This window comes from Pleurodeles waltl, chromosome 3_2 (genome assembly GCF_031143425.1).
Source record: "Pleurodeles waltl isolate 20211129_DDA chromosome 3_2, aPleWal1.hap1.20221129, whole genome shotgun sequence".
In the NCBI taxonomy this organism is placed as follows: Eukaryota; Metazoa; Chordata; class Amphibia; order Caudata; family Salamandridae; genus Pleurodeles; species Pleurodeles waltl.
This window is the reverse complement of record NC_090441.1, coordinates 188,609,625-188,635,890: the sequence shown is the minus strand read 5'-3', so window position 1 is coordinate 188,635,890 and position 26,266 is coordinate 188,609,625. Positions and strand designations below refer to the sequence as shown.

Genomic DNA, 26,266 nt, shown 5'->3' with positions numbered 1-26,266 from the left:
CCTTGCTTTAGGGCTGTAAGGTCTGCTAGAGGGGTGACTTACCTATGCTATAGGCAGTGGTTGGTGAGCATGGCACCCTGGGAGTGGTGCCATGTTGACTTTGTCTTTTTCTCCCCACCAGCACACAAGCTGCAATGGCAGTGTGCATGTGCTTGGTGAGGGGGTTTCCCAGGGTGGCATAATACATGCTGCAGCCCTTGGGGACCTTCCCTGGCCACAGGGCCCTGGGTACCATGGGTACCTTTTACAAGGGACTAGACTGTGTGCCAGGGATGTGCTAATAGTGGAACAATGGTACAGTTTTGGGGAAAGAACACTGGTACTGGGTCCTGGTTTGCAGGATCCCAGTGAACTCTGTCAAGGTTGCATCAATGTCTGGCAAAACGTGGGGGTGACCATGCCAACAAGGGCACATTCCTACACCACCAAAATGCACTTTGTGGAGGTTTGGAGGGGTATCCACTGTTTAAAGCTGCATAAAGATGCATATTATTGAGTATTTTGACATAAATGCAAACTCTGGCTCTAGAGCTGACACTCTCGGTGAAGCCTTTTAGGCTTATACAAGGGGCATCTGTATTTCAAAGAAGCTGGCATCTGGAAGGCCCTATGCAGTTGCTCAACTTAAAAATATATTCCTGCTCAAACCTAGTTAATTTAATGTAGTGCAAGACAGGATTATGTGAACCGAAACTGCAGACAAGGAGATTCTCTACATAGGTGAGCACGCCCAAGCTATGAGTTTTGGTGACAATGATTGGCCAGGCAAAACCTTTACATGGCTGTGGCGGGGTAGTTCCCGAAATAATCCTATCCCCCTCCAAAATGTCACTCGGACAAGCAAAGTCTCCTCCCAGTTGATAGAGATCTTGAGTACTTCTACGCAGAATTACTCCAATGTATATTCATTGTGCAGTACTCTACTTACCAAACAAATACCAGAAAACCTTGATGCAGTTACCCTGGCCTGATTTAATATGGGGGGGTCAGAGCAGACTAACACTCCGTTGACAATAAAAGTAATTTCTACACTGAGGAATATGGCCGGTGGTGAAGCTCTCAGGAATGACCGTATTCCTGTGGAATGGTATAAAACATATGGAATTCTTGGCTCCACATCTGTGTGTCAAACCCTGACTGCAATGTACAACTGATCATCTGAGAAATAATAACATTTGGAGCCTTTTCTGGGATCCTGATTAATTAGAGTAAGAAGTGTTCCTGTTGACGAATGCCTTGATAGAAATTGAATGTGAATTTCCTTTATAATGGCGGCCAGACTCTGAAATGTTTGAGGATCAAAGCGTACAGAAATGTAATCGACTTGTTTAGTCTAAGGTAGCACAGTTGATAAATATTAAATCAGATGAATTGATATTACCCGCCGCATTTCGATGAGTCTTATCGCCAATTTAAAAATGTTAATTCTGCAGAGGTTTCTCTAGTTTTAATATCTTTCCCATTACTAGTTGTTCCTCACTCTTAAAATGAAATTGCAAAGATTGATTTGGCGGAGCGAAGAGACAGGTGTGAGAATGGGGTTGTGTAGGAAGTTGGCTCTGTATGCACTATTTCAAAGTAAGGAATAGTATGCACAGAGTCCAATGGTTCCCCTTAGAGGTAAGATAGTGGCAAAAAGAGATAATACTAATGCTCTATTTTGTGGTAGTGTGGTCGAGCAGTAGGCTTATCAAAGGAGTAGTGTTAAGCATTTGTTGTACATACACACAGGCAATAAATGAGGAACACACACTCAGACAATTCCAGGCCAATAGGTTTTGTTATAGAAAAATATATTTTCTTAGTTTATTTTAAGAACCATAGGTTCAAATTCTACATGTAATATCTCATTTGAAAGGTATTGCAGGTAAGTACTTTAGGAACTTTGAATAATCACAATAGCATATATACTTTTTACATAAAACACATATAGCTATTTCAAAAGTGGACACAGTACAATTTTCACAGTTCCTGGGGGAGGTAAAGTAATGTTAGTTCTTGCAGGTAAGTAAACCACCTACGGGGTTCAAATTGGGGTCCAAGGTAGCCCACCGTTGGGGGTTCAGAGCAACCCCAAAGTCACCACACCAGCAGCTCCGGGCCGGTCAGGTGCAGAGTTCAAAGTGGTGCCCAAAACACATAGGCTTCAATGGAGAAGGGGGTGCCCCGGTTCCATCTGCCAGCAGGTAAGTACCCGCGTCTTCGGAGGGCAGACCAGGGGGGTTTTGTAGGGCACCGGGGGGGACACAAGTCCACACAGAAAGTACACCTTCAGCAGCGAGGGGGCGGCCGGGTGCAGTGTGCAAACAAGCGTCGGGTTTGTAATAGGTTTCAATGGGAGACCAAGGGGTCTCTTCAGCGATGCAGGCAAGGGGGGGGCTCCTCTGGGTAGCCACCACCTGGGCAAGGGAGAGGGCCTCCTGGGGGTCACTCCTGCACTGGAGTTCCGATCCTTCAGGTGCTGGGGGCTGCGGGTGCAGGGTCTTTTCCAGCCGTCGGGATTTTAGAGTCAGGCAGTCGCGGTCAGGGGGAGCCTCGGGATTCCCTCTGCAGGCGTCGCTGTGGGGGCTCAGGGGGGACAACTTTGGTTACTCAGTCTTGGAGTCGCCTGGGGGTCCTCCCTGTAGCGTTGTTTCTCCACCAGTCGAGTCGGGGTCGCCGGGTGCAGTGTTGCAAGTCTTGCGCTTCTTGCGGGGATTGCAGGGGTCTTTAAATCTGCTCCTCTGGAAACAAAGTTGCAGTCTTTGTTGAACAGGGCCGCTGTCCTCGGGAGTTTCTGGGTCTTTTGGAAGCAGGGCAGTCCTCTGAGGATTCAGAGGTCGCTGGTCCTGGGGAAAGCGTTGCTGGAGCAGGTTTCTTCTGAAGGAGGGAGACAGGCCGGTAGGGCTGGGGCCAAAGCAGTTGGTGTCTTCTTCTTCTCTGCAGGAGTTTTTCAGCTCAGCAGTCCTCTTCTTCGTAAGTTGCAGGAATCTGAGTTCCTTGGTTCTGGGGAGCCCCTAAATACTGAATTTAGGGGTGTGTTTAGGTCTGGGAGGGCAGTAGCCAATGGCTACTGTCCTTGAGGGTGGCTACACCCTCCTTGTGCCTCCTCCCTGAGGGGAGGGGGGCACATCCCTATTCCTATTGGCGGAATCCTCCTTCTACAAGATGGAGGATTTCTAAAAGTCAGAGTCACCTCAGCTCTGGACACCTTAGGGGCTGTCCTGACTGGCCAGTGACTCCTCCTTGTTTTTCTCATTATCTCTCCTGAACTTGCTGCCAAAAGTGGGGGCTGTGTCCAGGGGGCGGGCATCTCCACTAGCTGGAGTGCCCTGGGGCATTGTAACACAAAGCTTGAGCCTTTGAAGCTCACTGCTAGGTGTTACAGTTCCTGCAGGGGGGGAGGTGTGAAGCACCTCCACCCAGAGCAGGCTTTGTTTCTGTCCTCGGAGAGCACAAAGGCTCTCACCGCATGGGGTCAGAAACTCGTCTCTCAGCAGCAGGCTGGCAGAGACCAGTCAGTCCTGCACTGAACAATTGGGTAAAATACAGGGGGCAGCTCTAAGATGCCCTCTGTGTGCATTTTTTAATAAATCCAACACTGGCATCAGTGTGGGTTTATTATTCTGAGAAGTTTGGTACCAAACTTCCCAGTATTCAGTGTAGCCATTATGGAGCTATGGAGTTCGTTTTTGACAGACTCCCAGACCATATATTCTTATGGCTACCCTGCACTTACAATGTCTAAGGTTTTGCTTAGACACTGTAGGGGCATAGTGCTCATGCACCTATGCCCTCACCTGTGGTATAGTGCACCCTGCCTTAGGGCTGTAATGCCTGCTAGAGGGGTGACTTACCTATGCCACAGGCAGTGTGAGGTTGGCATGGCACCCTGAGGGGAGTGCCATGTCGACTTAGTCATTTTCTCCCCACCAGCACACACAAGCTGGCAAGCAGTGTGTCTGTGCTGAGTGAGGGGTCCCTAGGGTGGCATAAGACATGCTGCAGCCCTTAGAGACCTTCCCTGACATCAGGGCCCTTGGTACCAGGGGTACCAGTTACAAGGGACTTACCTGGGTGCCAGGGTTGTGCCAATTGTGGAAACAACGGTACGTTTTAGGTGAAAGAACACTGGTGCTGGGGCCTGGTTAGCAGGGTCCCAGCACACTTCTCAGTCAAGTCAGCATCAGTATCAGGCAAAAAGTGGGGGGTAACTGCAACAGGGAGCCATTTCTTTACAGGTTGTTTATACCTATCTCTGTCTCATGTATATCTATATATTTACAAATTTGTGTGTGTGTGTGTGTGTGTGTGACTACATATATACACACACACGTATTTATAAAATGTCTCTATGTAGAGATCGATATCTATAAAATCTAGCCGCACAAGTCAGTTTGCTATGGCTTAGATCCATACCTATTCAAGCTGTAAACATTTTGAACCTACCCTTTCCGATGGATATATCTACGTGTGGATTCCTCACCTTTGAAATACTTCCTATGTGCCAGCATTCAATGGAATCTTTTTGTTTCTAGCGCTCCACGTTGACGAGGACGTCACAATGAAATGGCTCCACACGCGACTCGGTCTGACATCAGAGCTATAAGACGCCATCGCCAGCACGCTGACGTCGGTTCCCTTTTTTCTGCACCTTTGATGCTAACAGTTACCTCTCCAGGTTTTATACTGTTGAAGGAGCTTCTTTGTTAAGAGTTTTCTTTGTGTGACAGCCTCAGCCGAAGAAGTCAGGCTTTAAGCCTTGTTGAGTGTGTGGAGCTCATATGTCAGTTAACTGACCCGCACAAAAATTGTCTCTGGTGCCTGAGTTCCGACCATGACATTGGGGGATGCTCTTCTTGCCAGAGTATGAACCTGAAGGCACTGAAGAAAAGGAAGGCGCAACTGTTTCTGGCAAAGGCTAAAAAAGAGAAGCGGGCTGTCGAAGATCCAGGCCTCGAGAGAAGTCGTCCTCCCAGAGGTCTTCAAGGTCGTACAAGAAGCAGCATAGCCATAGCTCTCGACATTGATCTTCCCGAAATGCTAGTCTGAAGTCTTTGTCGCCAGCTTCCAAGTCTTGCCGCTGTTCGACCTGGGAGGTGAGCTCCACCCTATCTTCCCCACAACCGCAGTCGCCTGAGATCACACCAGCGCCATCTTTAGTTGAGATCTGTGTCGCCTGTGAGTCCTACGGTGCAGTTCTCTCCAGTTACTCCACCAGATAAGGAGATTGAAGAACAGGAATCAAGTCAGGCCCATCCTCAAAAGGAATATAGTTTTTTTTCCTGGCTCCTGGGACGCATTCTCCCACCCCCAGGCTGGTGCACCTGCGGGCCACATGAGTCCTTTGGCTTTTAATCTTGGAGGCTTTCCGGGGCTATATAGAGAGGTTCCTTTCATGCATTTTCTGCCCACTGCTCCATCACCTTCGGGGATGACGGCTCCGATACTGATGTCGGATAAACCTCGTCCGGTGGCGAGTCATTCTACTCTGGCTCGGAGTAATATCCTCAACGTCATCGCACTAGATATCAACACCGCGGTTGGAGCCTAGATTGAGATCTAGAATAGGAGTCTAGAGGCTCTTGGAGGAGGAACAGTACTTTGAGGAGGAAAAAGACCTCGAGGAAGGAGAGATTCCTTTACCTTCTCATGGTTTTGAAGGTGTTCAGGTGGCTAGTGGACTGGACACTTCTCTGGAGTGGGAGTTATCACCTGGGAGTATTCCATCTCTGGAGGTTACTTCTTATCATGTAGTAATCAAGAAGGCAGCTGAACTTTTGGACTTCCCATTGCCTACATCTGAGTTAAAATATAACATCCTGACTGAGATTCTTCACTCTGAACCTCTGCTCCCCATTTAATGAGGCTTTGTCTGAGCCAGTCCTGGATCTGTGGCTGAAACCTGTGACTACTCCAGTTGTTCCAAAGGTAATTGCCAGGGGGTATAGGGGTGTACCAGGTGACCTGCAGTTTCTTAGTCCGCATCCGACACCTGAAAGTCTGGTGGGCCAGGCTTCTTGTTCTTCGAAGGATGCACCTGGTTCCTTCCCTACGACTCCAGCAGATAGGAAATAAGAGATCTTGGATTCCAATTTGGCAGGGAACTCTGGGAGCATCTGAGTGGCCAGTGCCAGCAGGTGATGTCAGAGCCCTCCCCTGATACGTGCTTACCTGTTTAGTCGACTAATCCCCCTTTCAGGGCTATTCGGAGTGCAAGACTCCAACAGGAATCCTCTGCATCCTTTGCTTCACTTTCTGAATGAAGAAACTGCATCTGGACCCTCTAGGAACTCTACAAACTGCAACAAAGAAGCAAAGACGACTTCTGCAACATTGTATCTTCAGCTCCTGCCAGCAGCTGCAACTGTTTCCCGGTTGTGCATCCTCAGAGTACAGCCTGTCTTCAGCCTGCACCAGAAGTACGAAGGAATCTCCCTTGGAGCGAAGGAGTCACTCCCCTGCTTCAGAAGGCACATCTCTGCATCGACTGGCTGTGTGGGTCCCCCCCCCCCCTCCCTGCAGAGTTGCATGGATCCTGCATCACGGGTGGTGGACTGAAGTGGTCCTGACGTCCTACTGTGGTGGAGGTAAGAGCTTGCCTACCCTCGCAAGACAGTACTTTCATGCACCACGTGTTTTGCAGTTGCCAAGGCTTGTTGGCATCCTTCCATGAAGTTCTTTGTGCACCTCCGGCCCCTACCAGCACTCCTTCCTGCGACACACAGCTTCCTGCGTGGTTCTCTGGTGACGTGGGATTCTTTGTTGTAGTGCTGTGTAGGCCTCCTTTTGCACCTCCTTTGTCCCCGTGCTGTGGGACTCCTGTGTGCGTTGCCTGGTCTTCTGTGGGCTCTCTGAGAGCCCATTGTGACTCCCCATCCTGGGTAGTCCACCTGGTCCCGGGCAGCGCCATTTTCCGCTAACCGTGAGCTTTGCATGTGCCAAGGCTTGTTGGCGGGATCCAGCGGTGCAAACCAGACTGCAATCATCCATCCGGTGTGGGACATCTTCTGCACCAACCAGGAACCCACATCCGTCTTCTTGGGTGCAGTACTGACTGTTGTTCTTCACCGATGGTTCTCCTTTTGAACGTTCATCCGGGTTAGCAGGGGCTCCTGTTTTCCCTGTACTCTTCTGTGCTTCTTGGACTTGGTCCCCTTCTTCCACAGGTCTTCAGGTCCAGGAATCCACTGTTGGTGTCTTGCAGTCTCTTCTGGTTCTTGCATTATCTTCTTTTTCGTGTTCTTGTGTGTTCTAGGATAGTTACTGTGATTTACTCCTGCTTTCCTGGGCTCTGGGGTGGGTTCTATTACTTACCTTTGGTGTTTTCTAATACTCCCAGCGCCCCTCTACACACTACACTTGCCTAGGTGGGAAACAGACCTTGTGTTCCCCCAAGCCCATTTCTAACTATTGTGATTTTCACTATTTTCACTGTTTTTTAACAGTTTTTACAGCTATTTCTATATATTAGTGTATATAATTTGTGTATTACTTACCTCCTAAGGGAATATAGTCTGTGGTATTTTGGGAATTTGTGTCACAAAAATAAAGTCCCTTTTTGTTGTAACACTGAGTATTTTCTTTCATGTGTGTGAGTACTATGTGCCTACAGTGGTATTGCATGAGCTTTGGATTTCTCTTAGATAAGCCTTGGCTGCTCGGCTACAGCTACCCCTAGAGATTCTGGCTTCTAGACACTGCCTACATTTCACTAATGAGGGATAACTGGACCTGATATAAGGTGTAAGTACCATAGGTACCCACTATCAACCAGGCCAGCCTCCTACATTGTCTTCCAGTTATGGGGGACGCCTCAGATAGACCTGTTTGCTACCTGAGACGTACACTGCCCGTCTTTCTGGAGCCTCCAGTTTCCGATACATGAAACATTGGGGGAGGCATTTCAGTTGAGCTGGAGCAACCAGCTATTTTACGTGTTTCCTCCCGTACTCTTGATTCCTCAGGTCCTGAGAAAGGTTCGCCAATACCGGGTCCTAGTCCTTTTAGTAGCCCCGGATTGGCTGAGAAGAGTGTGGTATGCAGACCTCCTTCACCTATCGCTGTGCCCTCTGCCTCCCTCACAGGGCAGACCTCCTCTCGCAGTTGCAGGGGCCAGTTCTACACCCCGGTTCCAGAACTTGCACTCTGTCAGCCAGGTGACACTCCACCAAAACTGTCTATGCTGGTAGGTGGGCCAAGTTTGTTAAATGGTGTGAAGAGATGCATGTTGATCCTTGTGAGAAGGTAGCCTCTTTCTAGCCTTGTTACCCCCACTTTTGGCCTGTTTGTGAGTGTATGTCAGGGTGTTTGTCACTGTTTTCACTGTCTCACTGGGATCCTGATAGCCAGGCCTCAGTGCTCATAGTGAAAACACTATGTTTTCAGTATGGTTGTTATGTGTCACTGGGATCCTGCTGGTCAGGACCCCAGTGCTCATAGGTTTGTGGCCTATATGTATGTGTCACTGGGACCCTGTCACACAGGGCCCCAGTGCTCATAGGTGTGCATGTATATGTTCCCTGTGTGGTGCCTAACTGTCTCACTGAGGCTCTGCTAACCAGAACCTCAGTGGTTATGCTCTCTCATTACTTTCAAATTGTCACTAACAGGCTAGTGACCAATTTTACCAATTTACATTGGCTTACTGGAACACCCTTATAATTCCCTAGTATATGGTACTGAGGTACCCAGGGTATTGGGGTTCCAGGAGATCCCTATGGGCTGCAGCATTTCTTTTGCCACCCATAGGGAGCTCTGACAATTCTTACACAGGCCTGCCACTGCAGCCTGAGTGAAATAACGTCCACGTTATTTCACAGCCATTTTACACTGCACTTAAGTAACTTATAAGTCCCCTATATGTCTAACCTTTACCTGGTAAAGGTTAGGTGCAAAGTTACTTAGTGTGAGGGCACCCTGGCACTAGCCAAGGTGCCCCCACATTGTTCAGAGCCAATTCACTGAACTTTGTGAGTGCGGGGACACCATTACACGTGTGCACTACATATAGGTCACTACCTATATGTAGCTTCACCATGGTAACTCCGAATATGGCCATGTAACATGTCTATGATCATGGAATTGCCCCCTCTATGCCATCCTGGCATTGTTGGTACAATTCCATGATCCCAGTGGTCTGTAGCACAGACCCTGGTACTGCCAGACTGCCCTTCCTGGGGTTTCACTGCAGCTGCTGCTGCTGCCAACCCCTCAGACAGGCATCTGCCCTCCTGGGGTCCAGCCAGGCCTGGCCCAGGATGGCAGAACAAAGAACTTCCTCTGAGAGAGGGTGTGACACCCTCTCCCTTTGGAAAATGGTGTGAAGGCAGGGGAGGAGTAGCCTCCCCCAGCCTCTGGAAATGCTTTGTTGGGCACAGATGTGCCCAATTCTGCATAAGCCAGTCTACACCGGTTCAGGGACCCCTTAGCCCCTGCTCTGGCGCGAAACTGGACAAAGGAAAGGGGAGTGACCACTCCCCTGACCTGCACCTCCCCTGGGAGGTGTCCCGAGCTCCTCCAGTGTGCTCCAGACCTCTGCCATCTTGGAAACAGAGGTGCTGCTGGCACACTGGACTGCTCTGAGTGGCCAGTGCCACCAGGTGACGTCAGAGACTCCTTGTGATAGGCTCCTTCAGGTGTTAGTAGCCTTTCCTCTCTCCTAGGTAGCCAAACCCTCTTTTCTGGCTATTTAGGGTCTCTGTCTCTGGGGAAACTTTAGATAACGAATGCATGAGCTCAGCCGAGTTCCTCTGCATCTCCCTCTTCACCTTCTGATAAGGAATCGACCGCTGACCGCGCTGGAAGCCTGCAAACCTGCAACATAGTAGCAAAGACGACTACTGCAACTCTGTAACGCTGATCCTGCCGCCTTCTCGACTGTTTTCCTGCTTGTGCATGCTGTGGGGGTAGTCTGCCTCCTCTCTGCACCAGAAGCTCCGAAGAAATCTCCCGTGGGTCGACGGAATCTTCCCCCTGCAACCGCAGGCACCAAAAAGCTGCATTACCGGTCCCTTGGGTCTCCTCCCAGCACGACGAGCGAGGTCCCTCGAATCCAGCGACACCGTCCAAGTGACTGCCACAGTCCAGTGACTCTTCAGCCCAAGTTTGGTGGAGGTAAGTCCTTGCCTCACCTCGCTGGGCTGCATTGCTGGGAACCGCGACTTTGCAGCTGCTCCGGCCCCTGTGCACTTCCGGCGGAAATCCTTTGTGCACATCCAAGCCTGGGTCCACGGCACTCTAACCTGCATTGCACGACTTTCTAAGTTGGTCTCCGGCGACGTGGGACTCCTTTGTGCAACTTCGGCGAGCACCGTTTCACGCATCCTCGTAGTGCCTGTTTCTGGCACTTCTCCGGGTGCTACCTGCTTCAGTGAGGGCTCTTTGTCTTGCTCGACGTCCCCTCTCTCTGCAGGTCCAATTTGCGACCTTCTGGTCCCTCCTGGGCCCCAGCAGCGTCCAAAAACGCCAAACGCACGATTTGCGTGTAGCAAGGCTTGTTGGCGTCCATCCGGCGGGAAAACACTTCTGCACTACTCTCCAAGGCGTGGGGGATCCATCCTCCAAAGGGGAAGTCTCTAGTCCTTGTCGTTCCTGCAGTATTCACAGCTCTTCAGCCTAGTAAGAGCTTCTTTGCACCAACCGCTGGCATTTCTTGGGCATCTGCCCATCTCCGAGCTGCTTGTGACTTTTGGACTTGGTCCCCTTGTTCCACAGGTACCCTCAGTCAGGAATCCATCGTTGTTGCATTGCTGATTTGTGTTTTCCTTGCATTCTCCCTCTAACACGACTATTTTGTCCTTAGGGGAACTTTAGTGCACTTTGCACTCACTTTTCAGGGTCTTGGGGAGGGTTATTTTTCTAACTCTCACTATTTTCTAATAGTCCCAGCGACCCTCTACAAGGTCACATAGGTTTGGGGTCCATTCGTGGTTCGCATTCCACTTTTGGAGTATATGGTTTGTGTTGCCCCTATCCCTATGTTTCCCCATTGCATCCTATTGTAACTATACATTGTTTGCACTGTTTTCTAAGACTATACTGCATATTTTTGCTATTGTGTATATATATCTTGTGTATATTTCCTATCCTCTCACTGAGGGTACACTCTAAGATACTTTGGCATATTGTCATAAAAATAAAGTACCTTTATTTTTAGTATAACTGTGTATTGTGTTTTCTTATGATATTGTGCATATGACACTAAGTGGTACTGTAGTAGCTTCACACGTCTCCTAGTTCAGCCTAAGCTGCTCTGCTAAGCTACCATTATCTATCAGCCTAAGCTGCTAGACACCCTATACACTAATAAGGGATAACTGGGCCTGGTGCAAGGTGCAAGTACCCCTTGGTACTCACTACAAGCCAGTCCAGCCTCCTACAATCCTTTAAAGGCCCATTTGTCCAGTGTTTTACAATTTTCTCCCTTCTTGGCACAACAAGGTTGCGCAGTTGCGACAGTGAAGGGCTATCTCTCTGCACTGTTGGTCTTTATTTGTTTATCTGACCAACCCTCTTTGCTTAAGTTCTCTATAGTTCTAAGGCTTCTTATGGGTTTGACTAATAGGTTTCCTCCCACTCAGTTTATAATGCCTCAGTGGGATTTAAATTTAGTTTTAACGTACCTGATGGGTACACCGTTTGAACCGTTGCATAGTTGTCTGTTAAGGCTCCTTTTTAAAACAATTTTTCTCATTGTGATCACATCAGCTAGGCAAGTTAGTGATCTGCAAGCTCTGAGTGTAAAAACCCTGTTCACCATTTTCCAATTGCAATAAGGTGGTTTTAGGAACCAGGGCGGCTTTCCTGTCAAAGATGGTGACTCCTTTTCATTTGGGGCAGTCCATCACCTGTCTGTCCTTTTACCCTCCTCCCCATCCCTCTAAAGAGGAGAAAAGGCTGCACCGTCTGGATCCAAAGAGAGCATCGAGCTTCTACGTGGACAGGACGAGAGGGTTTAGGACGGGCGATCAGCTCTTTGTTGGGTATGTGGGCAAGATGAAGGGCAAAGACAACCACAAAAGAACACTATTGAGGTGGTTCATTCGTTGCATTAAACATTTGTTATAAACTGGCAAAGAAGGATCCTCCTGAGGGGATTAAGGCTCATTTGACCGGGGCTAAGTCGACTACTTCTGCTTTGGCTATAGGTGTACCTGTTGTTAACATCTGCATGACAGCAACTTGGGCTTCCCTCCACACTTTTGAAAATCATTACTGCTTGGACTCTGAGGTGAGGAGAGACGCCCATTTTGCCCCTTCTGTGCTACAGAACTTCATGGTATAGCCAGGCAGGCGCCCACCTCAGAGTGCGGGACTGCTTTGGGATTCTATTCAAAAGGTGAGGAATCAACAGGTAGATGTATCAATCAGCGGTAACAATTTTTCTGGTAGATAGTGTCTACCTGTGGATTCCTCACCCAACACCCCCCCTCCCCCCCCCACACCAAAACCACCCTCCCCCTTGCTTTTCTGGTTATGCCAAGAAGAAACAATTTGTATATATTATTATTATATATATGTATTTCTGGCAAATTTTATATACAGAATGTATGTCTAGATATGGATGTGTGTATATATAAAATCTTGTATTGAGTTTGCACATGTTGTACTTGTAATGCTGGTGTTCACCCTTTCGCCTCGAAGGCACAGTAAAAAAGTGGGTGAAACTGCAGCCAGCAAGGACTTCTTATGGCTCAGATGACATCAGACGGAGTCGTGTGCGGAGCCGTTCCATTGTGACGTCCTCGTCGACATGGAGAGCTAGGAAGAAAATATTTCAGTTGAATGCTAGTGCATTGGGAGTATTCAAAATGTGAGCAATCCACAGGTAGACGCACTATCCACCAGAAAAAGCGTTACTGAAGGTAAGTAACTGGTTAGTTTGTTGCAAACCTCTGTGTAAGAGTGTCCTGTAAAGAGGAAAATAGTATTCACACTGGGTGGGCTATGTGGGGTCCTTCAGCGCTAGCAGGGCTGTTTCTCCCATACTCTCCCATTAGTTATTTGGCAGATAACCCTAGTCTGCAACTAATACTTGCAGAGTTCTCTTCTGCAATCCCTGGGATTCACCAAGCAAGGTGATATTTTTCGAAGTAGTTAGTTCACATGTGCCCATTGCCAATTATATTAGATATAGTCAGGGTGTCTTGCTCATCGTCTCTGCAACCTCTTAGTAACTTGAATACCCTTAGAAAAGTTATCCTGATAATAGAGGCTAATAAAAAGCCCTTTATTTACCTTATAACCACAATGGGCTGTTTTTTTACTATGTTTTCTGCAAAACGAAAATGGGACCTGGAACCTAGGCCAGGATATCTGATAAATGCTGGTGGTGCTGTTGCTAGGTATGACATGCCCCCTTCTATTACAAACATAAACTCATTTATGTTAAAACTTTTCGGTTATGCTTTACCCCTGAGCAAATGAGCAAATTCTCCAATGCAAAAAATAATCTGTAAAGAATGTGGGTTTTCTGCATCTGGCATGGCTATGCACACCTATAGGGAGATGAACTGTAGCAAGGTTACTGCTTCAATACAGGAAATAAGTGAAATTCTGATGGATATAACAAGGTTGGAGGCTGCTACGCTACATGGCAGAAATACCGCTGACAACTAAGAAATACATGTCCATCGCTGTATTGTTGGATAAAAACCAAGTGGCAGTGCAGTGGATGCGCGCTAGATCACCACCGTAGTGGCTGGAAACATGACCTTATGTTTTGTAATGAATTGGTAAAAGTTCATGTCTGTAACACAGAGGTCGGCTAGGCCTTGTGATTTTTGTGATCCTCTGTCTGCATCCTTATCACGTGGTTGTACCACAGAATCTTGAGAACACCTGTGATTGCTTGTTGTTTAAATTGCTGAATTTATTGCCTGTTAAACTGATTGACTAAATATGATTATACCTGTCTGATTTAATCCAGTGTGTACAGGTTTCTTTTTGCATACGTTGGAAACCTAGCTAAAAACAACCCAAAAAACTTAACAATATTCATTGGTGATATTCAGTAATATCTTGTTTTGCATTGAATTGGGTTTGCCTTTAGTGAAATGTTTTCTCAGTTTGTTGTTTAACTCCCTCAGTCCTGCTGGAGATGTACAGCAACTGAACGATACCCGGGCTGATGACCTAGAAGAGGAGCTTGCAGATGGCTTGGAAGACTGCTGTAGTATGCCAGAGGATGAAGTTGATGGTTAGTGCGCAGTGTGTATCCAGTGAGAGCACATCTTGATGCTGGAAAATGTTTAGCATGTCAGTCTGCTTTGGTTGAATCCTCCCGTGCTTTTCAGATCTTTACTGTTCACCTTCCTCTGTAAGAGTTTCTAGGCTCTGCTGTCTGTGCTTCGATTCCCTTTCAGAGGCTGTTCATATTCTAGGTGCAATAAAATTTCCTTTCCAACAGCTGACCCGGTCTTATTCTATATGCACTTAGCACACATGCTGGGGATTGATGTACATTATAAGAAAGCAGGAGATAGAGTATGCGATAATCTATGTATGCAGAAACTAAAAATTACAAATCCACATGTTTGGTCCGTGCTTTGGGACACATTGTGGGGAAGCCAGCTGAAGTGCATAGAACGGTTTGCGGTTTCAGTATTGGACTACTTGAAGGAAAAGAAGTAGCATACATCATAATTTTTACTTTGGATGCAGCATCGAGTTTGCAACCCTGGAGTAACGGGAAAAAAGCAGTAAATGAAAAGTGCACCGAAGTGCATTGAGTCCTGCAGAAGGAAAATTTCACAGTGGACAAGACATAATTTTTCAGTTGTATTAAGGTCACAAAGGCGAGGATCATGTTCTCAACTTCTTGTTTTCCATAACTCGGTAGTGTACAAAGGGAATATTCTTCATTTGATGATTCCGTCAGAAAACCAATTTGCCACAGAAAGCATTAAAGTAAATATATAGAAGCTTGTCCCAATTCGTGACTGCATTAACCTTTCCCATCATGCTCCTGACCTCATTCAACCTCCTCATTCCTTCATGCCACAAGCTGCACTTATGAATCCGCCGATGGCAATCATTGCTGCTTCTGGTCTGAGCACGAATAAGAAAAAACGCTTCTTGAAATGATGCATTAGCCTTTAATTAAATCGTCAAGAAAAACAAAACTGGGCAATGAACTTGAAGGTCTAACTACATTACGATAATAACAACAAAAAAACTTGAGGCTTATACCTTATGAACAGTAGTCAGTGAAGGACCTTGTGTCAGTCACAGAGTTGGGCGGAATAATCCTCGCCTCTGTCTCCTTAATAGAGCTGACATTTTCTTTGATGTTTATTAGGAAATGCTTTAATTTGCTCAGGGCTGGAGGCCAAGATTATGCTTCTTCAAAGCTTGCTCACCACCAGAAAAGCCATTCCCTCAACCCGCTTAAAATGACATTTCTTGAAAGTTGAGTCTGGAAACCAATCTGTTACTTTCGTAATGTTCTCCAGTCTTCATCTCAAATAGTACACCTTCAACACAATAGTGCCCCTAGATGAATGAGCTCCGAAAACAGATGTTTTGCAGTGTAATTCTTTTTTGGATTCACATGCTGTGCATTATCCCACTATCGATTAGTTAGTTCCACAATTATATTTCATAGTCTTTGTGCTTTTGCTTTTTTTTTGTGTGTGTATGTGGGCGCGGTCTTCGAAGGTTTGGTGCTATTTCACTCCTTGTGTGATATCCGAGGCATGCCCAGGAAACCATCCGCTTTAGTCACCATCTGAAGTTTCTTTTTTCCACTGTTGGGTCTGGAAGCAAGGGAGAGTACTCTGGAGTTTAGGAAGAAGTTGTCACAGAACATTGTTTTCACTAAAAAAAACAGGGAATATTGTTGAAAAAAACAGATCATGATGAACGTTGTTGGATAAGGAGAAAAAAAACACTGAAGAGATGAGAAACCAGAAGCGCTTTAAGAGTACGTGGGTAGGAAAATGACATGAAGGAAGTACAGACCACTCCCTCTTTAGATTTTGTCTGAATTGTCAAAAACAAATATGCACATGAGGGCAGTTACAAGGTGTTACCTACCTCCTGAAGGACCATTGTTCATAGGACTGCACAGTGTGCACAGAATACTTGCCAAAATGATGAGGGCAAGACAGAAGAGGTTGGCAAACTACGCCATGGCTGCCTCCCAGGAGTCTCCTAGAGAACTTAGTTTATCAAGTGAGGAAAAAGACACACAAGAGGATACTGAAGAGGCCCAGGAAGAATAACCGAAACTCGAAGAAGTACTCACGATTTACTGAGACAAGAGACACAAAAAGACAGACTCATGGTGACACAAAATAAAAGGTAATGACACAAAATGTAAGGTAGCACCAGAAGGGTGCTTAGCGGCAGAGCCTAAGATCTTAGATCCTAAGCATGCAAAACCGGCATCAATGTCATACTTCAACTCCAGAAGGCAAGACAAAAACATGGCCGCTGCTGGAGGCAAAGCCTCAGAACCAGCTTGAACCTTGATAAAGGATCAGAAGTATGTGAGGGAGAAAAACTGCATTAGGCTTGGTGCCAAACTCTGAGAGCGGCTCAGTGCCAACTCCAAGCATCGGCTTAACTCTGACACAGCAAAGGGAGTCTGTAATGAGGCCCCACCTACACAGATCACCAGTGGGAGGAAGGATCAAAGGGTTTCAAGAGGAATGGAGAAAGATTACCTTTGAAAAATTGACACTATACATCATAAAACATTGTTATTGCATAGAATTGACAAACACCTCCCACAATTCCATCAAAGTAGAAGACGATCTAAAGGAAAGAACAATGTGGCCTACTGTTTGAGGTTAAAGAATTTTTAAGCAAGGGGACTAGAGAACGCGTGCAAGTGAAAGAGATAACTCCGCTTTGTGATGAAAATGCTGGATAAAACGTGAAGACCAATATTGGATCCAAGGGCACTGGACGGGTCAATCAAGACACAAAAATTGAAGTTGACCACCCTACAGGATGCCATTCCTCTTATAGGAAACGGAGAATACATGCAAACTGTAGATTTCACAGAAGCATACCTTCACATACCAATGAACTGAACACATAGAAATTTCCTTAGGCTTGTAGCGAACAAGACACTGTCAGTTCAAGGTATTACTATTCGGAATAAGATCAACACCACAAGTATTCACAAAATGTCCAACCATGGTGGTAGCAGCACACCTCGGATAACGTGGAATACACATGTACCTATTTCTGGACACCCGCTAGTCAAAGGCAGTATGTTCATATAGTACAGAAACATCAACAAAGTCATAAAGACAATACACAACATGGGTTTTCCATCAACTCAATCGGAAAGGAAAAATACTTACTGTGTAGTTCTAAATTCACAGACAACAGTGGCCTTCCCAGTGAAAAGAGGATCAAGGCATTTGGTAGACCAAGTTCGCCTCTACCTGAAGGAGCAACATCCGACAGGGAGGTCAGTGGGAAAAAGATGAGCATGATAGCCTCATGTTTACCCCCCTGCAACCCTCCCCGATAGCACATGCAAGACTGCATGTGAGGGCCCTACAACAGTGGCGGCAACAGCATTAGTCGCAAGCAACCTTAAGTTGGGATAATAGAGGCAATCCAATACTGCCACAATACAGCACTGAACAAGGAAAAATGTAACAGGACTTGCTTTCCTAGTTAGCATGGCATTGTACGATAGCTGTGCAGCAGCCACATGGTCTTAAATACACACATTCATAAAACACTGTTGTGTTGACATCAAACCCAACAAAGTGCACTAAAACCTTTGTTTAGTAGCATACACTAAAAAAGACCCAGCCTCCCCACAGGAGAAAATATTACTATATATATTATGGATGCACAGCTTGCGAACCCAGAAAAAACAAGCTGCAAAACAAAATAGTTACTTAGTGGTTGGAGTAGTGCTGCAGTTTAAAGAATTTTCTGTATTCACAAGCGGCCCACCTACCGCCACTAATAGAGCTGTATTTCCAAAGACATTTTAAGGAGAAATCGGGCCAAACGAAGGAGGCAAGCACGTCAGAATTGACAAAACAAGAAGAAAAAAGCCAGATGACTGTTGAAAGATTTCCAGCATGTCAGTTTGGCGTCACACAAAGTGACATACCACCAAATGGTGAAATACCTGATGACCCCATGAAAAATGAAAAAAAAAAAAAAGCAAGAAAAGAGACTACAAAAGACAAAAGATAATTCTGGACCCAACCAGTAGATGGCGGAATAATTTGCAGCATGTGAATCCAGAAAATTCTTCAAGCTGCAAAACGTCTCCTACTATTAAGTAATGATTTTGTATGGGCCCCCGCTTCGGACGTTGGCATATGGCAATAGTGAGCAAAGAAACTACCCTAAAAGACTTCCTGATAGAAATCAGTGGCTTCTCGACCCCTGCCAGACAAACCTCCAAAGTCATATCGCCAAAAGCCCTAAAGCACATAACCACACAGAGTTTTGGACTATCACCAAATCTAGAAAAAGAAACAAGGCAGATGTTTGATATGGACCCTCTGGATATGACCTCTTCTGTAGTGTACACTCTCCCATACAAACCTAGAGTCCTGACATCCAACACTCTTCTAGAAGAGGTGATGCACAGCAGCAGAGCAAGCTTAGTTGAAATCTCATTTTTCGAGAGAAACTTGTGGTCAGCCCAAAACGGGACAGATTAAGGGCCAGATTGGCATCCCATAGCACAGAGTATTTGGACATAGGGACCTAGGAAAGTTGCTACCGCTCAAAAGTCTACATACCAGGGGATGTTCACCTGCTGGCCTCCCCTCATGAAGCACATGACTGGTCGAAATGGCAGACCTAAATGTATTGATGGTCCTGTAAAACAAGCCTGAAAGCCTACTCAGTCAAAGTCATTATATAGACGTCAGCCCCCACAGGATCCAGATCCTGTCTCACATAAGCCAAAACATATTCTTCAAGTGGACCTATATCCTTTGTTGTTGCTGCCTAACCAAGCCTTGCTGATCAGGTAGTGAGCTTGCTCTGAAATGCCCAGGACCAAACACCGTCCCCTGAAATCCTCCAAGTCAAAGGGCACTCTACGACAACAGCTGATGAGTGTCCTTAATAGTTTGACAGGACTCCTGGAAATAGTTGGAGAATAATTGGAGAATCCCAAGAACGGTCCATTAGAACACAATTTGCTCCTGAGCTCTCAAAGGAGGCTTATCAACACTTGCTAAATCCCTGCCTCCTTTCCGGAGTTCTTATTCTTGCAGTAATGGTGAATAGGGGAAATGCATTATTGCACTGACTTCCGTCACCCACCAGCCTTGGAGAAAAATGTCCATTGCCAGGGCTCCTGTATCTAGCCACCGACTGTAGCACTCCTCCAACTGGTGATTGACCAGAGTTGGAAATAGTTCAGTGCTGCAGGGGCCACAGCAGTTAATCAGGTTTTGAAAAATCTGAGTCCAGTTCCCAGTGGCTGGAATCTTCCAGAGGCCTGGAGTGCCACTACAGCAGTGGTTTTCAAATGTTTTAATGCCGCCCGGTGAAAAAATAAAAATCATCGGCCCCCCTTCAGATTTTTTCACAATTATTCTATTAAGATGGCAGTGTATAGACATGTCTAGACTTACTTAAATTGCAGTTAAGTTACCTTTTTAAAAAGTGCAAGACGTTTTCTGCTTACAACAAAGCATGTTTATCTGCGTAGTACTTATTTTGGCCAGAGCCTGTCTCTCCCCCTCCCCCCCCCCCCCCCCCCCCCCCCCCCCCACCACCACCACCACCCCCAACCCGGGTCACTTGAGGCCCCTCTAGGGTGGCATGCCCCGACCCCCCCCTCAGTCTGAAGACCCCAGCAGTACAGGATCACATTTGAGGTGCCATGCATTTGTTCTGCTACCATTGTAATCAAGAAATGCCAAGAATGCTTGATGTACCTGACTGTCAACACATCTACTCAGACAAACGCAGAAAGCTATCTTGCTGGCACTTCCCCACAAATGAGCCACCAAGGAGCTCCATACTTTGTAAGTGGAGCCTGAGCTCCTCCTCTGAACATTGGCTTCCTCTAATTGTCTTCACGATGTGTGCCCCGTCCCAGGCAGCAGGAATCTGTTTTGATGACGAATCCACAGTGAGTTGCTGGTTTCTCAAGAGCTCATCTTGTGACTGCGCCATAAGAATGTCATCCAAATAGACAATGTGATGGAGACCCTTGGACCTAATGAACTAGGTCACAGGCCTGAGAAGCTTTATGAAGTACCAGGGTGCAGATGAGAAGCTGATGGGAAGCACCTTTAAAATATAAAAGCTGATTCCACCTGCTTAACTGAAGGAAACGACCGTGAACGGTGACAATGGACATGGGCACTGAGATAATCATCTGTCGGGTACAGACTGACCATCAAGTCATTCTGAAAGATATCCAGGAAGAGGAACAGCAGTTGCATTACCTGGAAGTGGAGGTGGCTGATATTCCTCTTTGTTTCTGTGCGGTCTTTAACCCTGGTGCCGGTGGTCCGTTTAGCCCTTCCCCTAGAAACTCTGGGGCCTTAATATACCATTTATAAAGAAACGTAGCCAGGGCGACAGCAGAGAAAAATGGGACAAAGATGCCAAAACTATTTGGGTGGGTGCAGAGGAGAAGAACATGCTGAAGAGCTGCAGAATAAGAGCATCCTCTAGGGCTCAGAGGGGCATGTTGCCACAGAGCACTTTTGTGTCCCTTCCGGCTAGAGTGGTGCCTCAGAAGTACCTGCTGTTAAAAAGGCAAAATCTGCAACAGTGGGCAGCTGATAACAGAAAAGCTTGTGTACGGAGGACCCAAAACACCTCAAGAGGCAACAATTCGCAGAGGCTCTTAGCTTTACTGCTGAGTAGGAAGAGAAGAGGAGGTTATATGGAAGGCGAGGCATCTTATGCATGAGGAGTATGGTCACTGCTGTCATTAAATGGGGCAATCCTTATGGAACTTGTAGTTGTGTTGCTTGTAATGATTTTAATGGATTCTTCTGCAAATTGTGTTTGAAGGAAATATCAAATGAAGAATGTTGGTTTGGAACACTGCTGAGTTATGGAAAATGAGTTGAGAGCATAATCCTCACCTCAGTGTCCTGACATAGAATGCAAACTTCAGAGTGCAACGCTTAATCCGATATGAACGTAAATGGTGTAAATGCTAAACAGAGAATACATTTGAAACAAATGAGCAATCTTAAATCCTATTCCGGAGCCTTGTCAAATGAAGCAATTCTGAGGGTCTTTGGCTGGCATTGCCCCTGTTCTTCATAGTACTGTTTTTTCATAAACTTTCATAGAAACCCTGTTGTTTCCGAAGTACTACCGTACTCACAAGGTTTTATCATCCAAACGAAAGAAAAGGCAAACTCACACTATGTCCATTTAATCTTTTGTTCTTCATCAAATTCGTTAAATGAACGGTGTATTTAATGATTTGTTTGGCGTTATAGAGAGAACACATACTTGGAAAACATCGACCATATAACTACAGTGGATCATTTAAACAAGTCTTGATTTTATTTGCAATGGTTTACAAAGCAAATTGCACAGTGTGACAGAATTTTGTTTCTTCCATGGCTTACAAAATTATGCTTCCCTAAATTTTGTGGGGTGGCGACGTGGTTGGTTTTTCGTACTAACACCAAGTGGGGGAATAAAAAAAAAAAAACATAGGCCACAGCAACACCACATCTGCCACCAAAACTTTTTTTTTATCCTTTTTTTGGGAGGCGCGTCTATAGATGTTTTATGCCCTGCAAGCATAGTAACTGGAGAACTGCATGCCACTATTTATCAGGAGGCAGTCTCATGAGTGGGAAAGGTCCGGCAAGTGGCAAACTGTCAGCCATTTTGCGTTAATAAGCATATATCTCAGGTTTTGCATAGGTCACCATTATTTATCTTCGAGCATTCTGTTCTTCGGGATGATTTCCCACATACTCCATCTGCTCAGTAGGAAGCTGAAATCAGTCTGGCTGTTCCTCTAGTCTCCTTTTGCTTGATTGGCTATTAAGGGTGTGGTATTTGGAGTGGTGAGACCTCCCTTACGCAATCACAGAGATGCAGTTGACACACACAATTCATTTTTCAGTTTGTTTTTCCCTTTTTGCCCGCCTCTTTTCCAAGGAGGCACAACACTTTATTGCAGTGACCACATGCTTTGAAAGTTATGTCTTCTCTAAGATTTGTAGAGTTTACTTTGATTTCCTCTTTGTGGGGGCAAACGTTGGTAATAAGTAAAACAGACGAGGACTGATAATTTTTGCATGCATGCAACAAGACCAGATTCAGGCAGGAGACTCCTGATTTTTTTTTTTTTTTTTCTTTTTTTTTTAAAGCTAAAAATAACTTTATTTTGGAAGTTTGCCACCAGCAATTGCCTCTGCTTCAATAGATGTTAATGGGGGGAAATACAGTCTCCTAATTATTATTTGAAAATCTCTCACTTTCCTCTTCTAAAATGTTGCCATGTAGTTTTTGGATACTTGAGCGCCACATACTCAGTCACTTCTAAGCCTCCTTATGTAATTCGATGGTCCTCATTCCATTACCCTCGTTCATTTGGTGGCTCTGCAATATTAGCATTTTGGTGGTGGGTTTGTGGGCTAGCATTGAACCTCTTTTCTGTTATGTCTGAAAATGCAAATTTTAATGTAGCTTGTTTGCAGTTTTTTCATATCTCAAATCCTGCATAAATCAGAATAGATGGCTGCCTCGTTCAAACACTTGTATTCACTATTCCTAAAAACTATGATTTTATTTCATAATAGTGAAAAATCGGATAATAGACCCTAGCATGGGTACACATAACTGGTCTACCAATAAAATGTTCAGTGTATGACTCTAATGACGCTAATGTTGGCCCAGTTGAATGTAATGGAATCCTCAAGTACACAGTTCTTAGTAGTATTTTCTAGCATAGGAGAAACAATTTGGAGAATCTGAAAACAATGTAATACTTCGCAACTGCTGCGCAGTTTTTGAAAAAGCTGTATTCCTTTAAACCCAGGACTAACTGTATGATTTTTTTTTTTTCCCTTTCATGGAAGACGTCCGCTTCCCACAGTCTGGAAAACGGAGACCTCAGATTTGCGAATTATGGATTCAAATTGGCACAAAGAGGAAATATCTTTGGGCGGATCACAGTAATCGATGTAGGATTCCAAAGGGCAGATTATAGAGGGCTCAAGGTAGACCCAACCCCGTTTGTGATGTCAATTAAATAAAAGGCAGATAAAAAGAAAATTTGCATTTCATGCAAACAACCAATCCTTTGGGAAACACAGTAACGTGGTGTGTTAGGCTACACTGCAGCCAGAGTCGTTATATAGAGTTTGTCCTTTTAGCCTAGAATTTGGCACTACTCTGGTCAACCGCTTCTAGCCAAACATTTGTATTGGCTCTGGATCTTTGGCAGGTATAACTAAAGTCAAGCCACATTTCAGCAGGCCTGATTTAGCGTATTAAGAACAAACCTTTTAAGTGTCTGTGTCTTAAAGTGGCATTCTCTTCCTTTCACTTTGTTTAGAATTCAGCCTGTGTATGTTTAGGAAAGCTTTAAAGTCCTGGCCTTTTCATCATTTTTTCTGACCAGAACCTATCAATGTTTTGATAAGGTATACCTTATTTGAGTTAAATGTCCGATTCCATGCAACAGTAATTAGCTGCAACTACAAACATTTCATGACATAGTCAGCTACCCCCCACCCCAACACATTAGCACATATGTATCACAGTAAAGTAGTATCCTCCAACTTTGGTATGGTCTATTCCAGTCAACAGGTTGGGAGATGTGGTTGCATTCCTGTCCTGGTCCCTCAAGAATCTATTTATTTTGATTAGTAGATCATTTTTTTCTGAGCACCTGTTTTCATTTCCTCATTTTCTTGAACGTTGTTTATAAATGTTAACTTAACAGACCGATCCTGATCAAAATGTAGACACTAGGACATACTAACTGGCCACCTTGTCTGAAAAATATACCTGGTCCAGGGGTTGCCAACCTTTTCTGTAATTAAAAACTACGTATGTTCAATGAAAATTGCACTGAGCTACTAACATTATTAGTGTTCTAACAGTGACCATATCAGACAAAATTACATTAATGGGCACCCCATGAAAAATTGCCACCACTGATCACCTCAGGGCATCAGGCAGTGTTGCCATTAGTAATGTAAAGAAGGCTTTACCAATTTGGTATGTCAATTCTGCACAGTTAACACATGGCAGCCATAGCTGCAATGGCCCTGGGAAAAAGTTAATACATAATATTAGTAATATGTTTCCCCAGCACCTCATTTATCACAAAAATATCATTAAGTATATTTTGGAAATATAACAATTTTTCTTCAGACATCAGTTTATGAGTCCTGAAAATACACACATTTTCATATTGAATAGAAGCCTTTCAATGTTGGCATACAGATGTTAATTCAACCAAGCAACAGCTTCTAATTTAGGTGGCTTGGCTGCACACAAGAGAGCTACTTACAGGTAGCTGGAGAGCTACCAGTAGCTCACGAGCTACTGATTGGAGAAGCCTGACCTAGTCTACATTTAAAAAAGACGCAAACCAGCCGCAGTTCCAGCACCACTTTTTCCCTGCCCCTCTCATTCAAAGACCCTAATGATGCGCATTACAGGTTCTACACTGGTCTCGGAGGCGAAACGTGATGTGAGCTGCTGCACAAAATCTGTGTCCCAAGTTCCAGCTCGATTCTTCGAGGCGTAGACTTTTACCACAACAGACTCTACAGAGTGTTTTGGACATCACTCTGATTGTTACTGGGGTTATGACCTGTGCTAACAGCAGGGTTGGACTCGGCAGCCCAACAGTGTTGTGGTAGAGCATTTTGACCTTTTTCCGCCCCTCTCTTTGTGAACTAGTAGTTCACATTAAATTCTATGGATTTACATTCAGAATATTGAAATTAAGGACAAAGCTGCCAAAATATTCTGATCAAAGTACCAACTACCAGAATATTGTAATGGGCGATCATGGAAGAAGAGCACATGAGGCAAACGAGAAAGGATGCAAAACTGCTTGAGGTGCCAGTGGCATGGGGGCTAATGATGCTAGAATTGATGGGGGCAGTAATTGAGAGGCAGACTGGGGCAACCTCCTAACAGGCTCTGGGGGTAGATAACGAGTGAGACATTTACTAGGATCTAAACAGTACAACCACAGCACATTCATAAGGTTGTATGAGTCCCAGACCAATCCTTGTACTGCAAAATCTTCTTTATTGTGAATTATCAGTCTTTCATATTCCGATACAATTCCTCGTTTCAGTTTTATTGCTCGACAGCCAACACATGTTTAGTCATCAAGTGACTTTCTCAAGGCTGCAAAGTACAAAAATGAACATGTATACATAAGCCAAGTACACCTAATTTCCACTGACCATATATCATATTCTAGCAAGATTGCAGAATATCTGCACCATGTGCATACATCAGCCCATCATATTTTATAACTTAGGCGAAAAAAAGTTAGACACACCCATTAGTAGTAACATCACCAAAGAACATCCTGAGATCAACCAAGTAAACAGAACACCTAGACACACCAATCCCCTGTGACATGGAGGAGAAAAAGAACATCTCCAGATCCAAGTTACTAACCAGCATTCAGTCAATATTCCATTATCATATGTTCATATGTTCACATCTGTACTGTAGCTCCCCTGTACATCAACATATGCGTAGAACCAATCATCTCTCAAAATCGAGTACAAAAAAGGAAATGACGCCTCCAAAGTTATGATTTAAAGGGCCATGATACGCCCAGTAATCTGCCAGTGGAGATAATGTATATGTTATTGAGCACCAAACACCTAACTACACCGTATTGAGTCATACACATCCAGTACTACATATACACCGGGCTCCATATATCATGTAGCCCAGAGTAACTAGCATTATTCCTGCGGGAAAAATAAATAAACCGCAATAGATCAAATAGAAAGCCCCCAGTAATGTGCAAATAACCCGTATCACACATGCAAACGCAAGCCAATGTAAATTCGGGTGACCCCACATGTGTCGAAACTTGGTTATTGCCCTCCCCTCAGTCTAACATCAATTACTGTGTGTAAGTCTTCCTGTTAAGCTCTACCGCATCTTTCGGGACCCATTACGAACCAGGTTCCCAGTACTTGCTTAAGTAGAAGCGTCTGCAGAAATTGAACTAGGGCTACTAATTGTACCATAATGGTGGCCATCTTAAAGTGGGGAGATTACACAAAACGCCGTCAAGCGCGGTCATTAACTACCCACGTCTTAGTGTGAACAACCAAATTCATGAGTGTGCTGCAAA

General features: G+C 45.2%; 1 protein-coding gene across 2 annotated transcripts in view; it reads left to right on the top strand.

Moving 5' to 3' along the window:
- TTLL4 (tubulin tyrosine ligase like 4) overlaps positions 1-26,266 on the top strand; it is a 322,322-nt gene that overhangs the window by 79,689 nt on the left and 216,367 nt on the right. For both annotated transcript variants that reach the window (XM_069227141.1, XM_069227142.1), the window contains exon 4: positions 14,070-14,179. In XM_069227141.1, the coding sequence (XP_069083242.1) occupies positions 14,070-14,179 (110 nt within the window). The remainder of the gene's footprint in view (positions 1-14,069; positions 14,180-26,266) is intronic.